Here is a 15,975-nt window from a genome sequence, read left to right as displayed (position 1 = left end):
GGCCCTCTGGCCCTCTGGCCCGCAGGCGCTGGGGTGGGGGTGGGGGTGTGAAGGGAACCGCCTGTCCTGGGGCACTGACCAGATGCTCAAATGAAAGATCAGGATTTTTTCTCTTTGTGTGAACGAGGTTGGGTGGTCACACACACAACCTGTAACATTTCACTTGTTGATAATTTCAGTGATTTTGACAGATTATTAAGATTATTGCAACAAATGGATGATTATAAAAATGTAAATATATCTAATGTATACACAGATACATGTAAATAAATATGCAAATAAATCATTTAATAAGTAAGATTAATAATATCACATATATGTAAATATGTATACATAAATGAATAATTACATATAAACATTCTATATATGCAAACCATTAATAATATTTATGTTAGCCAATATTATATAAATATTCATAAAATTATATAGAATCTGAATTATGCACATAAAGAGTGTATACAGTTCTTTATTTTTATATTATTTAATATTTGTAATACATATAAAGTAATAAACAGCTGCAATAAATGTAAATATATAAAGTATGTAGATCTACTTAAATATATGAATATATGCAAAATAAACAAGCCTCAAATATATATTTATATGTATATGAAACATTAATATTAATGTGATTTAATAATATGAATATAATGTAACCTATATAATTATGAAGAGAGATTTTTATATTAATATAATACTTGCAAACATAAAAATCACCTGCTTTTATTATAAAATTGTAAATTTTTTAAAATCTTATTTTATTTAATATTTACATTTCAATGCATGTGCATATACAACATATTATAAATAAATATTATAAATAATATTATGGCAATCTGAAATAATATAATAAAAATGATCCTAAATATATCGAATATGTGTGTGTATAATAATTATTTTAGAAAACTGGTCAGAGGGAGAGAAAGGGAGGGCGAGAGTGGCGTGTGGTGTATTCAGACACTTCATTAAGTGAATGGGGGGCCGGTTTGAGAGACTCACACTTGCTTTACATGTGAGCACAAAGACATGAAGAACATAAATGGTGCAGCATGCAGGCAGATGCCGACATCATCCTGTCCTATGAAGCTCCATTCATAGTAACTGTGGCCTGCACTTATCATCATTGTGCACACTGATAATGTATGTGTGTGTTCAACATACTGTACTGGAGATCTGCTTCAAAATTGCATTGATTCATAAAGTCTAACATTTCTCCACATAACAGTTATCATTATTTACTACTGTCCAAGAATCTGCATAAACTTAAAACACTGTTGTTATTATTAACTAAAACTTAAAAAAAATGTTCTGCGTAATTGAAATAAAGCTTAAATCAAATAACATTCATATTAAAAAACTTAAACTTAGAAAACTTAAATGAAAATGAGAAATGTTGCTTTGACAAATAACTGAAATGCTAAAGTACTATAAACTTAAAATGATTAAAACTAAAATTGAAATTTACTAAATCTATGTAGAAAAAAACACTGATAAAAATGACAAAAGCACATAACAAAATTGCTAAAACAAACTAAAATTAAAATGAAAACTAAAAATATAAAAATAAAAGCTAACACACAAATTCTAGTTGACACTGCAGATTTACAGAAGAAAAACGAAGCGAGTACAGCTTGCCAGACAGACGGGACAGAAGACGCGGAAGGGAACCGAACAGAATGTACGCTGGTTGTTGTATCAACTCATTTTAAGACTGTGTGACATTTCAGGCCTTTCCTTCTCTTTTTCCCTTTCTCTCTCTCTCTCTCTCTCTCTCACAGAATGGGGGTGTTTGGGAAGGGGAGGGAGCGTATCAGAGGGGGGTCTGTCTGTCTGCGTGTGTGAAGGCACAGACGGTTCAGTAGTAATGTGATGTGTGTCCCGAGGGATGTTTGATGGATTAATGCTGAGCAGCTCCATTGCGATGTACCACCTGATCTCACTCCCACCGTCTGCCTCTATAAAACCTGCCTGACTGCTGATCTCAGCTAGTCTCTCAGTCTCTCCTGTCTCTGTCTGTCTGTCTCTCTTTCTTCCTATCTCTCTCTCTCTCTCTCTCCCTTCTCTCTCTCTTCCTCCTCTCAGCCGCAGGCCAGGAGCTATCCAGTGCTGAACAAGTGAATTTTTTCTTTTTTTCAGCAGCGTAAGCAGGTGTGTGTGTGTGTGTGTGTGTACAGTAGCAGGCACCAGACATCTCTCTCTTCTCCTGCGTGCTCATTTTTTTCTTTATCTAGTCACCTTTTTTTTTTTAGTTTCTGGGACGTGGATCTTTTTTTGTATACACTGGATTTCATTCGGGACGATTTTCACCAGGGTTTGTTTTCTGTCTGCGGCCGATGTGAAGGATTTCTGGTGCGTCTGTGCGACCGTGTGTGAACCATGCCTCGCTCATTCCTGGTGAAGAAAATCAAACTGGATGATTTCTCCTCATCTCCCGTGTCAGCGTCTAACCATCATCATCATCATCATCTCGATGACTCCTTCACACGCTCTCGCTCCAGCCTGGGCGTCCGGCTTTGCGAAAACGGTGAGTGTGATGCCTAAATATATTATTAAATACAGATACAGTAGCTTCACTTCATGTGCTTGATGTTCTCAAATGGTATAGCCTACAAAAAATATCTGTTGTGTGTTTCGAACATTGTGCGTAGAGTCCAACAGATGTTACATAAAGCTTTCCGTTCTGTTGCGAACTAATCCGTAAAACCCTCCATCCTTTCACCCCCAGCCCTGTCCTCCATTGTGCCCCCCAGACTTTGTTTGTTTTTGTTTTTTTGACTCATGGCGACACAAATCAGGTCACGCAGCGCGATCAGCTTATGCGAATAAAGCCGTATGAAGCGGGCTTGATACCAGTTTGTTGTGTTTAACAGCTAATGCTAACACTAACACGCTGCTTTGTGGGGCTGATGTGTTTGTCCTTAGCTGATACTGCCCTTGAGTTTCGATCCAAACCCTCCCCCCTCCCAACAGCACTCTCTCTTTCTCGCTCTCCTCCCCCATCCTCCTTTTCTGCCTCATCGCACTATTTCTCTTTTTCACTCTCCTGCTTCCGGGTACATGAATCTAAGTGGTGGAGGGGGAGGTAGGGTTTCAGCCATCATTGACACCAATGGAGACATCCGAGGACTGTACTGTACGGCTCGAAGGAGAACGAGGGACATGAAAAGAAAGAGAAGCTGGAGGCAGCGCTGACTTATGTCACATGATGCAGCAGCAGCACACACACACAATAGGGCAAATAGCATCACACACACAGAGTAAAGCCCAGCATCCCTGCAAGCCCACCGGCCGCTCAGAAGACAAGTTCGCCGGCCGTGCCGTTGTCATGCCCGCCGGCCGCGGCTCACTCCAGTGTGCCGGCCGCGTCGAAGACAAGCTCGCCGGCCGCTCCGAAGTCAAGTTTGCCGGCCGCTCCGAAGACTCCATGGCTCCCAGAACTGCTAGATCTGCCATGACGCCCAGAGCAGCCAGATCCGCCATGGATCCCGGAACGGGCGCCGCCCTGCGGCGCCCCTTCTCCCGTGTTTTTATTTCTGTTTTTTGTCATCTTTTGTTTTCCCTTTTCTTCTGCCCGTGTTGAGGACCGCCCCGCTGTCAAGTTCGCCGGCCGTGCCGTTGTCATGCCTGCCGGCCACGGCTCACTCCAGCCCGCCGGCCGCGTTGAAGACAAGCCCGCCGGCCGCTCAGAAGTCAAGTTCGCCGGCCGCTCCGAAGACAAGCTCGCCTTACCCTTGTATTTAAGTTCCTGCCTGTTCAGTTTCCCTTTTGTCTGGTCTACTCGTTGCGTGGATGTGTTTCCTGCTGTCTCCTGTGTTTATGTACCCTGTGTTCCATGGATTAAAGACTGTTTCGTATATTCCTCGTCTCCTCGCTCCTTAGTTCCGGTAATCCTCGTGTGTGTGTGTGTGTCGTGACAATAGCATTACTGAATTACTTATTTTATATTATTGATTGTATTACTATATTATAGTTATATTCAGATTATTTATGCTATTTATTCAAACTGTGCAAGCTTCTTTCTTTCTTTCTTTCTTTGCTAATACCACAGTTTTACTTTGGTAACAATACCTATAGTCAGATGTTCTGACAGAAAATATGATTATGAAAAACCCCTAAGACAACGTGTGGACAATGTAGTTATATATCCTAAATAACATCCTCTCAGTCTCTCTGCTGATCCTGTTGATCTTTCTACTGGCCAGCTGCGTCCTTATTGCTCATTGCTGTCTTCAGTCTCACTGTATAACTAGCTTACGCAGATACTGCACTGCATTTAATGCCTTTTGGGTTTCCATTTTAGCACACAGATTTAATTATAAACATTTTGTTGAAGACATGGCACCTTGGAAGGTGTATTATGTCGGTGGAATTCCAATGGCAATAAACGTGTCTGAGCCCCACGGCTGCCAGAAATCCTTTTAGCAGCTCCTGAATGACCCTCACGATGCATTAAGACTCGCTCTTCATGGTCAGAGGGCTCCATAATCAGTTTAGATAAGTTAGGAGGGAGTTTATTTGCTTCAGCAGATAGAAAGGTAATAAGATGTCCTGTATTAGGAAATACATTTGTAATATACTTCAATGTTTGGAACAATTTCAATGTTTTGAAATCTGGGAAAGAGCTTCGGTTCTCTTCAGAGAGAAGTGAAAGTGTTTTGTAAAGTCCAGATTTCCTTAAAACGGTTTAAATCCATTCATAATGTCAACCTCTCTTTACTTCCACTTTTAACAGATTATGCTGTGCACAGTGGACATATAAACACAAAACTCTAAGGAAGGCCTCAGATAATGGAGAGAAAGAGAGACAGTTATGCTTCCACCACAGTTAACCTGCTTAATTAGCCATTAACCATGTTAAAACCCTTTGGGTCTCAATCTCTCTCTCTCTCTCTCACACACACACACACACACACTTACATGAATGAGCTATGCATTAGTCCTCAAACAGCCATCAGAAACTGTGGAAGCCCATTTGTACCTCATAGCAAAAAATAAATAAGTTTAAAATCAGAAATAACATCACAATTGTGAGATATAAAGCCATACTATGAAATATAAACTCTCATTTGAGATACAAAGTCACATTGCAATATGTAAAGTCACAATTGTGAGCTAAGAGTTCATATTGTGAAAACAAATTCGCAATGTTGAGATAAGAAGTCACATTATGTCAAATTAAATAAAAAATGAATGAATGAATACATTAATAAAAAGGTAATAGGCAAATAAATAAAAAAATCTGTATTAAAAATTGGTTTCCACCATACAAACTATATCACTGAAACAGGTATTTACACTCTTACAAATAAAGGTTCCAAAAGGGGAACATTCGCAGCAATGCCACACTATTTTGGGATCCTGAAAGAACCTTTCAGTGACTGGTGCTTAAAAGAACCTTTATTTTTCCTTTGTGTGAAGAACATTTTAATAATCAAAAGAACCGTTTTCTTCCTTTTTTGGAATGGAAATGTTCCATGGATGTTAAAGGTTCTTCATGGAAACACAGTTGCCAATAAAGAACCTTTATTTTTAACAGTGTATTTGTCATTGCACTTGTTGTACTTTTATTTTGTTGTGTCAGACATTCACATTGTGTCTGTAGTGTACTTCATTTGTGTCTTTAATTGCTTTACACCTTGAGTTCAGTGTAGAAGTGAAAGGTCAATGAGGTAATAACCTATTCATGTTCTCTGCTCTGCTGCAGGCTACATCCAGGATTGCATCAGCCCTTCTGAATACACAGAGGAGAAGCAGGCCGACATGAAGCTGAGCTCGGATCCACTGTACTCCCCAGTCAGCAGCGGAGGAGGGGAGTACTGCCAACCGGACCTGGAGCACCCGGACAGCCCCCAGTCCGGCCTCACGGCCCGCGGATACTTCAACAGCGAGAGCGAATCTCTCAGCGAGGGTTACACCATGGACGCGTTCTTCATATCTGACGGCCGTTCAAGGAGGAAGGGAGAGGTCGCAGAAGCAAGGAAAGCTGCCGATGATGAGAAAGAAGTGGCGGCGGTGAACAACGGAGGTTCCCGACACACCTGCAACGAGTGTGGAAAGACCTACGCCACTTCATCCAACCTGAGCCGACACAAGCAGACCCACCGCAGCCTTGACAGCAAGATGGCACGCAAGTGTCCCACCTGCGACAAGGTTTACGTGTCCATGCCGGCGCTGGCCATGCACATCCTCACTCATAACCTCAAGCACAAATGTCACGTGTGCAGCAAAGCCTTCAGCCGGCCCTGGCTGCTTCAGGGGCACATGCGATCGCATACGGGAGAAAAACCCTTCGCCTGCGCCCACTGCGGGAAAGCCTTCGCCGACCGGTCCAACCTACGAGCGCACATGCAGACGCATTCGGCCTTCAAACACTACCGCTGCAAGCGCTGCAATAAGACCTTCGCGCTGAAGTCCTACCTGAACAAGCACTATGAGTCCGCCTGCTTCAGAGGCTCCGGAGACGAGGACGAGTCTGGCTCCGAGAATTAACAAAAGAGAAAAGATGAAGATGAGTTAACGCTCTCAAAAATCCCCCCAGAGACTCCCTTCACAGACCCCACTTTCCCTTTTTTAGAAAGCAATATTTTCACCAAGAAAAAAACCAAACCAACCCAATAATAAGAAGACAATAATGAATAGATGCTGGATTTTTTTCTTTGGTAAAAAAAGACCCTCTCATATAGACACGTACAATTATGAGGCTTGGCATGCAAATTTTTATGAACATAATACTATTAATAACGATAGTAATAATATTTAGATTCCTGATGTTTTATAGTAAATCATAAAAAGACAAAGACAGCAACAGGTTTGTGCTTTTTGAGAAATGAAATCAATTTGTATTTTTATGCTGCTCTTTTATTTTGAATTCTTTTGCAACTGCCAACATGAACTTTTTATGAAAATATGAATAATGACAGTATTTGCAAAAAAGAAAAAAAAAAAAGATTGTAGACCTCTGAAAAGGTACAAACTTTTGTTACACTTTTGGTATTTTATTTATAATTGTTATTTTTATATTCAAAGTTTCCTGCTATTTCTTGGTTCCATTATTTATTTGTTTATTTATTTATTGTGCCAATCATGTCCAGTAACTATTCGACCAGAGCGACCATCACTCTGTGTTTACCATACGGAGGAAACAGCACTCAAGACTAAATATTTCAATGATCTCCAAACATTCGAAACATTCAAAATACGGACGACAGGGACTTTCAACAACATCTCTGCTCGCTCTGCTGGGCTTCCTCACACTAAAACAGACTGCATGTGCTCCAGATGCCTGGAGCTCCGCCCCTTGTCTTCCTGCTCCATGATTACCTCACCCAGAGGCAGGTATGACCTCTAACCTCTGCTCTGTCCACGCTCTCAAAGCGCCCATCACACAAACCTCATTTCTACCATTCCAGTATTTATGTATTTATTTATGCACTATTTTCATTTTCTTATTTATTTAATGTGTATTTATTTATGTACCTATCTATCTACTTATTTATTTATTTATTTATTTGGTCGATAACTCTCTGTGTTATTGGATACTGAACTGCCGTTGAACTTTTAAGATGCTGCTCTTTAATGAAAATCTTTATATGCATGATTCAGCTGTAGAGGGATTTTATTCTTTTTTTTGAAAGGGACGGTATGCAGTGTTTGAAAGCAGATGAATTCAGGTGTGATGCTTTGTTTAATGGGCAATAATTCTTCTTAGGAACAGCAACTTGTATAATCACAGCTGTCCTGTTAGCAGTCAATGTAGGGCAATAAACAAAAACCTCCTTAATATCTCGAAGGTCACTCTCCATTTCGTCGTTTCTAGAACTCCATTTCTTGCTAAGACCATCCAGAATGTCTACATATGGTGTGTATGTGTGACTCCACCCACATTTGTGACATCACAGTTCATCTCATTGCCAAATGCCAAACAATTTAGTAATCGAGAAATCTCTTTTACATGTGAACACCAACAAAAACATTCATTAATATATTAATCCCTGAAAGTGCAAATCGAACTCGACAGATAATAAAATTCTTGTTCTTTTTGTACTTACAAATTTAAACAACATTTTAATAAGAAAATCAGCCGCAATAAGCCTTTTTCTAACAGAATTTTTACTATTATCACAGACTTAATATAACTGTCTTATGTATCAGCAATAGTTTTGAATGCCATTATAAAAAGACTAACCCACAACATGACATATTTCATGAATTTGGCTTTAGCGGTCCAAATAAATCCCATCATAAGCTGCGGCCGACAAACGATGACATGAATATGACAGAGTTTCAGTGACATGTGAAATAGAAGTCCCAAATCCTAGACCCAGAAATAATGACCTCCCTGAATGGCCAATCAGGATGGATTATTCAGTGTTTGGGAGAGAGGAGTGCTGTGTTCAGGACCGAGATGAAACAAAATAGAGGCTTAATGGCAGCATTGATGGAAATAGCTGAGCATATGGCGCCAATGTGCTGATGCCTGTATAATAAAGATCTGAAACATGTTTGGAGATGAAAGGATGAGAAGTGCAATCAGAATGCGACAGTGTAAATCAGCGGTCTCCTTGCTGTCTCTCCTGTGAAGTAGAAAAAGCGGAAACAAAGCTACTTATTTTATAATAAAATTAAATTTAGCACCATCCTGAGGAATGAAACCTTGCATAGGACAATATGCATCAGCATATATGATGCAGCTCATGTCAGAGTGAACTGAGGCTGCGTCCACTCCCCTAAAGGGTTAACAGGTGTTGGTGGACAGACAGTAGTCTGAGAGCATAATTGAGTCTGAGTTTGACCTTGTGAGGAAGGTCGTGCAGCACCAGCCAAAGGCTCTGTCAGCGTTTTGCATATTATAAAAAGGACGGCACAATCTCAGTAATGGGCCAAAACCTGTGGGGAATAGGTAATTAGTTTCTCCTCCCACTTTTCTTCTCCTCTTCGCCTCTTTTCCACCCATTCCTGACCTCGTACATTGGCAAGCTGTGTCTCAACGTGTCTTAGCAGAGTTCTGCATGGTATTTCACACTCATTGTTGATGGACATCAGTGTCAGAAATATAATAACAGCTATTAAAATTAAAAATGCACCCTCTGGAACAGCTGGAAAATTTTTACTTAAAAAATTAATACTTGATCACTGGTTGTGTACCTTATTCTAGACAGAATAAGGTACACAGACCAATAGAATAGAATATTATGATATACACACACACACACACACACACACACTACCATTCAAAGGTTTGGGGTTTCAACTGATTAAATTGATCAAAGGTGACAGTAAAGACATTTAGAATTTTACAATAGATTTCTATTCAAATAAACAATCATTATAATCATCAAAGAATCCTGAAAAAAAATATCATGGCTTCCACAAGAATATTAAGCAGCAATATTAACTGTTTTCAACATTGATAAGTGAAACTGAAGACTGGAGTAAGGCTGCTGAAAATTCAGCTTTGCCATCATAAATTACATTTGAAAATATATTAAATTGAAAACAGTTCTTTTAAATTGTAAAAATATTTCACAATAAAACATTTTTACAGTATTACTGTTCAAATAAATGCAGCCTTAAGAGACTTTAAAAACATTTTTTAAAAATCTTACTTTTGAATGGTAGCATAAATGAAAAATATACAAATGTTATCTAACAGATATATCATATAGAAATGTGTCCTCTCATTTTAAATATCTGGAGCACATTTTGTGGTATTCTTGCTCCAAATCCTATTCATTTCTGACCCTAATGGACATTCACCCTGCTTTTTTTCCTAAATCATCCCCTCATATTTCTGACACACCCACAGCTGTGAAGAATCAACAGACTATCTGTTATGAATATCCATCTGGATATTTTCCATTGTAATAAGGCTTGAATTCAGAGTCAATTCTAATTATGCAAAGCTTGATGTAATGTAGATGAGATCTTTTAAATACTATTCCAAAGGACTACCACCATCTCTTTGTTTTAAGAAAATTCATTTTTCCACAAATGTTCAGAAACGTGAGATAACTGAAGAGAATGAGAAAGTGAATGCTTTTTTTCCTGAAGCAAGTGTAAATATGTATGTATATAGATCTCAGCAATAATGAGACACCGCATGCAAGCAGATCCCTTTGCTTTTACCTTTTCTGAGCCGTTTAACCCTGGACAGGCTGAACAGGATCAGGGACTTCATTAGCTCATTACCTGCTGTAGCTACCAGCAATATTAACAATGCTAATCATTCTCTCTCTGTTCACTAGGATCTACACATATTTCTTTGTCTCGGTCCCTCTTTTTCTCTCCTGTTTTTTTTCTTCTTTTGTGGAAGTGCCCAGCCTGGCTGAACAATAATATGAAGTGCCAAAAAAATAAACTTATTTCCATAACAAAAGCCTTCAGCATATGGTAGGCAACTCACAGCCCTCCATATGGTCCTTGAGAGATTTCAGATTGTCTCTTCTTTTCCCTTGCCTTCTCTCTCTATCTTCCTGCCTCCCTGTGTAAAACCGTAAAGATTTTTCCACTTCTAATATTACATTTTGCCTGTTATGAAGGGTAAAGCCAATAGTGATGTTTATGAACAATAAAATCAATAGCACAAGCAGTCTGTTGCCTCTTTTTTATTTGACTAAATGTTTTACTTTCTCTCAAATGAAACGTATGAAACGTACACTGAAAGTGCTTTTAGATTCCACTCACGGACCCCTGACCCCAGTTTAAAACCCCTGCATTGGTAGAACTGTGCTTGTAGTCTGTTCTTCTTACTGTTAGACGGATATAAATTCTGATCACAAACACAAGACTACAGAGTCACAAATCAGAATGAATGAGCGACTTCTTCCTGTGTTCCTCCCTGACAACACCTACATATCTCAGCAATGGCGCTGCTGATCTGGGATCAGCTTTTCCTACAAGCATCAGTGCTGTAACTATCATCGGAAGAACATTCAAACTGTAATCAAGTCAGCAGCTAAAGTCACTCTGAAACCTGGCGCACATGCATCTGTCCTGGTGCTGTTAAGGCAGTCCAAGTCATTAAATGTTAATGAAACATTGATTTTATGTTACACCCTGGCCTTACCAAGATGCAGCACTCAAGAGCTGAATGAGTCTGATTACTGATGCTGAGGGAGAGAGACTGTCATCAGGACAGAGGAGGACTGATATCCAAGAAACCGGAAACACGAGTTGACCATTATGTCCTTCACTGTCCTACAGTGTTTTAGCACGGCTTCGGTTTCTGCCTGACTGATTGATTTAATGGATGACATTGCTATATTCATTAACTGGTGCTTCTAAAAATGTAAATATAGGATACGTTCGGCTCTTGGTTTACTACTTTCATGTATGTACAGGCAGAGTCATAAATTCCATAAACATTGATTGAGAAAAGAACCATCCAACGGTCAGAATAGTAGGCGATAAATATGTTTTTTCAAATACTTTCTCAAACATTTGGTTACAAACTGTTACACTTGTTAGTTAGTACAAAATGATCCATCCATGATCACATTTAGTAAACATTTACCTTAATATAAACTCATAAATTCAAACCCTGAGCCGCTGCTCAGACCAGTACTGATTACGGTTGTATAATTTTTATAACTGTTTCTTATGTATAGTTGACATTTTATCAGCATAACAAAGCCATATTGTTTTTTTTAATAAAATTTATTTTATAAAATTTAATTCATTTTGAGTTAGGTTAGGCCCTTTCTTTCTCCCTTAAGAAGTCCCCTAAATAGTATAAACTTACAAGTAAAATCAATTAGTTTTTTTGTGGGTACTAGAAACTATTTTTTGTGAGTGATTCCATATAGTAGATTTTAATTGAATTAGACTTAATTATATTTAAATTGTAATGTTACGTAAAACCTACAAAGTAATTATTTAATTACGTCACATACATTTTACTATATTAAACATAGTTAGAGACCTTTATGCAGATACTTTCCTTATGAAGGAATATAACATTGGTCCAGGTTTAGTAGCGAGTATCACTCTGAATAAAGAGGTCAGTGTAACTGAAGTCTTATTGTGGTGATGCTGCCATTAGATTTCATAAGAATCAATTATTAAACACCATCATCTGCAATATTGAACATGCAACCCTAAACCACTCAACTCCCTGATAACACGCTGTCCTACTGAGCTTTACCCTTTACTGGCACATGACGTTGAGGATGACATGAGGTTTTATTTTCTATCACTGATCCTAATACAAGAAACGAGAACAATGTAAAAAGAGAATTCCAGTGTTTGAGTGCCTTCATATGATGAAATCCATGTGGTGTCACTAGTATATGCAAATGTGTGTGTGCAAATACTCTGGTCATGGATGTATTTAGTAGGCTACAGTAGTTACTGATTACCCTTTAAGAGATAAGAGCACCTAATCCTCCCCTGGCTCACCCTCACTTGTACGTGTGGATATTGACCAACACAATGATACTGCTCAGTGTTTCTCAATCCTGCTCCCAGAGGCCTCCCAACACTTCACATTTTAGAAGTGTTACTTGAAACAACTCATTAGTAAAGTGCTCCATCAAAGGGTTAGGGGTTTGGCTGGATCTGAGATACTGTAACTACACCAGTCTGTTGCCAAAAAGCATCTTTTTTTGTACCCTTTTCACATTTTTGGGGGTCTCAGAAGCAGAAGTCATCATATAGTGGAGAACAGAAACTACAGCATATATATTATTTGTGTTCCCATTTGTTACCTTTTTTGACAGTTTTATGTTAATGGCATCATTTTCTGTGCGTGTGCCATATAATACTATGGCATATGATAGTACTACAGCATCTGATGCCATCACTGTACCATGGTATCACCACATATTTTTACTGTACCATGGTATCACCACATATTTTTAGTTAGGGACTGATAATGACATTTGTGCTGCATATCTGGATGTCAGTACTTACTTGGTATTGTCTTTTGCTTGCAAAACTTCATTGATATGCGGTTCTGATGCCGTCATATCAAAAGGATTCTGATGTTTGCCTGCCATCTGCTGGTTATTATGTTTCACTGCAGTCAGATCACAGTTTGCGTACCAAATATCCTACAATCGGGAGCAACAATATTAGCGATGGTTCTTGAAAAATAAAAATACAGCCAATGAGATTTATTTGCGATAAGATTTGAAAAATTTGGTAAAATCGGCATGATATTAATCTATTTTCCAAATGCATATTATTGATCCTACTGTGATCAATTCATTCATTCATGTTCCATTTACTGATCTCATAATTTGTAGTCATAAAAATGTCATAACTTGATTATTTAGTCCACTTAAACTCTGCCCATCTGACAATGTACTGCAAGCACACATTCAGACCTGACTCCATCCAATCAGTAACTGATGAATAAAACTAGGTATCTGCCCTACAAATATTTTTCTTTTTCAATAATCTGTTTCATTTGCAATACAGAAGAAAAGATCTGTTGCTACTTCCGTTTTAGTGTGATTTTAAGTCTTTTTTATAATTTAATTGTCATTTCCTTTAAACAACTATACATTTTCAAAACCTGATGGTGCTCATAGTACAATTACGATAAAACAATTCGCTAAATGTTATTAGTGAACCCACCATATGACTTTTGCAACTACGGAGTTGACCTCTATAAACGGAGTGGACAGTTTGTCTTCTCACAGCACAAAGTGAATTATCATCTCCTGCTAGCAGTGCCTCATTATCCAGACTTTCTCCCCTTTGCTGATTCTTCTTCTGTGTGTGCCAGCCTGACTGCTCTTGATGTTTTCTGTTGTTTGTGTGAAAACCCATCTGTCTGTTACAGCCTGCTGGCAGTAGGTCCAAACGTCCCTTCTGCTCCTGTCAGAAGAATCAGTTCACAGCATTTAGAGATCCAAATGTTCATTTTCGTTTCCATTAATGATCCACGGTGAGAGACAGAGTGAGCTTAGCTCTAAAAAAGAAAAAAAGAAAAAGAAAATCTCACCTACTGTAGACAGATCTCATTCCTCATTATGCCAAATGTCCAGTGTACTGCAGAGATAAATTTGTTGTAGATTTTCTTGGCTTATGGCAACGGTTATGTTGTCAGGCCAGTTTTTAGACAAATAACTGATCATTTCTGGGAAGACTTTTTTGGCCAGCTTAGAAATAAAATCAGAAATTGCAGAACAAGGATTCAGACATCAGACACTAGGTGAGAAGTATGACATTTTTTTGTAAATGATCTCATATTTTACTTAAGATACCTTCACATGTAGTTAGATTAAAAAAAAGAGAGAAATACCCCGATTTTTCAAAAACAAAACAAAACAAAAACAACTACAACGGAATAAAATCAGGTCATGCTACAAAGTAAGAATATCCAGTTATACTCAATATGCATTAACGTTACGCAGTTTATGTACAGCAATATTACCTGTATCTTTATCATATTACATCAATACTACACTAGCAAGTGTGCTGAGGTAATCACAGCCGTGTTAGTATTACATTGCGATATTGATTTTACACAACATCTTCAACAAACAATACGTTAATATTAAGCAACTTACATTTTAGACACAATATCGCCGGTACTTTGCCCATTTTAGCTGCACCAACGAAAATAATCCAAGCGAAGAAAAGCTAGCCAACCGTTGACCGTTTTGAATCAGTAAATTGAATCAGTGTATTTTGAATGAATCATTCTAGTGAATGTAGAATGTTGTTTCTTGACTGATTTAATGGCTCGTTTTTTTTTTTTTTAATTCAAATGCTTGGAACAACAACACAGAGAGGCATTCATAACTGAGAGATTTACATATCAAGAATGAGATTACACTAAATTTTCAAATCACACACTACCAGTGGTTCCCAACTGGTCCTGGAGGCACAGCTCCAACTCTAATCAAAGACACCTGCCTTTAATTTTTAAGTGATCCTGAAGACCCTAATTAGTTGCTTCAGGTGTGTTTGATTAGGGTTGGAGCTGAATTTTGCAGGACAGTCGATCGCCAGGAGCAGGGTTGGGCACCCCTGCTCTAAAGAATACACATTTTTGGAAAAGGCACTTTGATGTTCCTGGTTAAGGAAATATTCACACACGTTTCTTAATAATTTCGTGTCAGTTCCTCTTCTCTGGTTGTATCTATAAAGGTTTTTCATTCTTATGAATCAAAGCTTTGTTACAACTGTTACCTGACATATTTTTATACCTTTTGATCAACATAATTTTTTGCTTGATCGCTGTATATGTTTCAAGTCACGATGACTAAACGGATCTCTCTTCATCTGTCAATTCTTAGTCTGACCACTAGATTACAGCATTACAACACTGATTGATTAAAGCAGGGATTCCCAAACTTTTTTGTCAGCGAAACCCTCCAGTCTGATCTAAAATATTAACTTTAAGTAACTTTAAGAGATTATAAGTAGATATTTAATTAATTTAACAACACATTTGTATTTTATTTTATACTTTACTGTATTTTATGATTGTTTTGTACATCACTTTGGTCAGCGTAAGCTGAATTTAAATGTGCTCTATAAATAAAAGTTACTTACACATTTGCTCTGTTATTGGTTAATATGACGTAGTCAATCAAATAAAATATTTAGTCCTTTTTAGTAAGTGTTTTACCATTATTATTAATTACTGCTATTTTAAGATTATTTATAGTAATTTTACTTTTTTATTATTTAACTTTTCATCAACTCATGGACTCCTGTTCAGTTTGGGAAGGCTTTGAGTAGAGTATGAGATTTTGTCCAATGCTATTAGTAGGCCAACCTGAAATGCTAAATCATTTATGTGATTATATTATGGGGAAAAAAACAGTTAAAAGGTTTTATTTTGTTCTATTTTATAAATGCATTTGCTTTGTTAAAAAAAAAAATGGTGTAATGGTAAAAATAGATGAGCACAGAAAATAAGATGACCACAGGCGTGTGCTGGTCTGGTGACCATTGGACTTGGTTGTGCTCTGTGCTCTTAACAACAGCATTGAGATTGAGTCTCTCGGGTGGACTGAC

General features: G+C 38.0%; 1 protein-coding gene and 1 long non-coding RNA gene across 3 annotated transcripts; one reads left to right on the top strand and one right to left on the bottom strand.

Annotated features, from left to right (window-relative positions):
- Positions 1–2,103: 2,103 nt before the first annotated feature.
- Positions 2,104–7,789, top strand: LOC107751438 (transcriptional repressor scratch 2-like). Its single transcript, XM_016567171.1, has 2 exons — positions 2,104–2,524; positions 5,705–7,789. Exons 1-2 carry the CDS (start codon positions 2,377–2,379, stop codon positions 6,487–6,489), a joined length of 933 nt encoding a protein of 310 aa, XP_016422657.1. The 5' UTR covers positions 2,104–2,376; the 3' UTR covers positions 6,490–7,789.
- On the bottom strand, positions 7,598–14,846 carry LOC107751439 (uncharacterized). 2 transcript variants are annotated; one of them, XR_001641241.1, is made up of 5 exons: positions 14,809–14,846; positions 13,949–14,105; positions 13,579–13,821; positions 12,910–13,049; positions 7,598–8,573 (listed from the first exon to the last, which is right to left on the bottom strand). It is a non-coding gene; the product is annotated as an uncharacterized LOC107751439 (long non-coding RNA). The 2 variants fall into 2 exon arrangements; XR_001641242.1 differs by lacking the exon at positions 14,809–14,846 and adding an exon at positions 14,517–14,656.
- Positions 14,847–15,975: the final 1,129 nt, after the last annotated feature.

The sequence above is a fragment of the Sinocyclocheilus rhinocerous genome, unplaced genomic scaffold (genome assembly GCF_001515625.1).
Source record: "Sinocyclocheilus rhinocerous isolate Xijiao unplaced genomic scaffold, SAMN03320098_v1.1 scaffold1654, whole genome shotgun sequence".
Lineage (NCBI taxonomy): Eukaryota > Metazoa > Chordata > Actinopteri > Cypriniformes > Cyprinidae > Sinocyclocheilus > Sinocyclocheilus rhinocerous.
This window is presented reverse-complemented; position numbering and strand designations above follow the sequence as displayed.

What these genes read in the sequence shown, in the direction of transcription:
- LOC107751438 (XM_016567171.1), top strand. Translation starts at nt 2,377, where the DNA reads ATGCCTCGCTCATTCCTGGTGAAGAAAATCAAACTGGATGATTTCTCC. An exon ending in CGTCCGGCTTTGCGAAAACG is followed by an intron (nt 2,525 to 5,704) that starts GTGAGTGTGATG and finishes GCTCTGCTGCAG; the next exon opens with GCTACATCCAGGATTGCATC.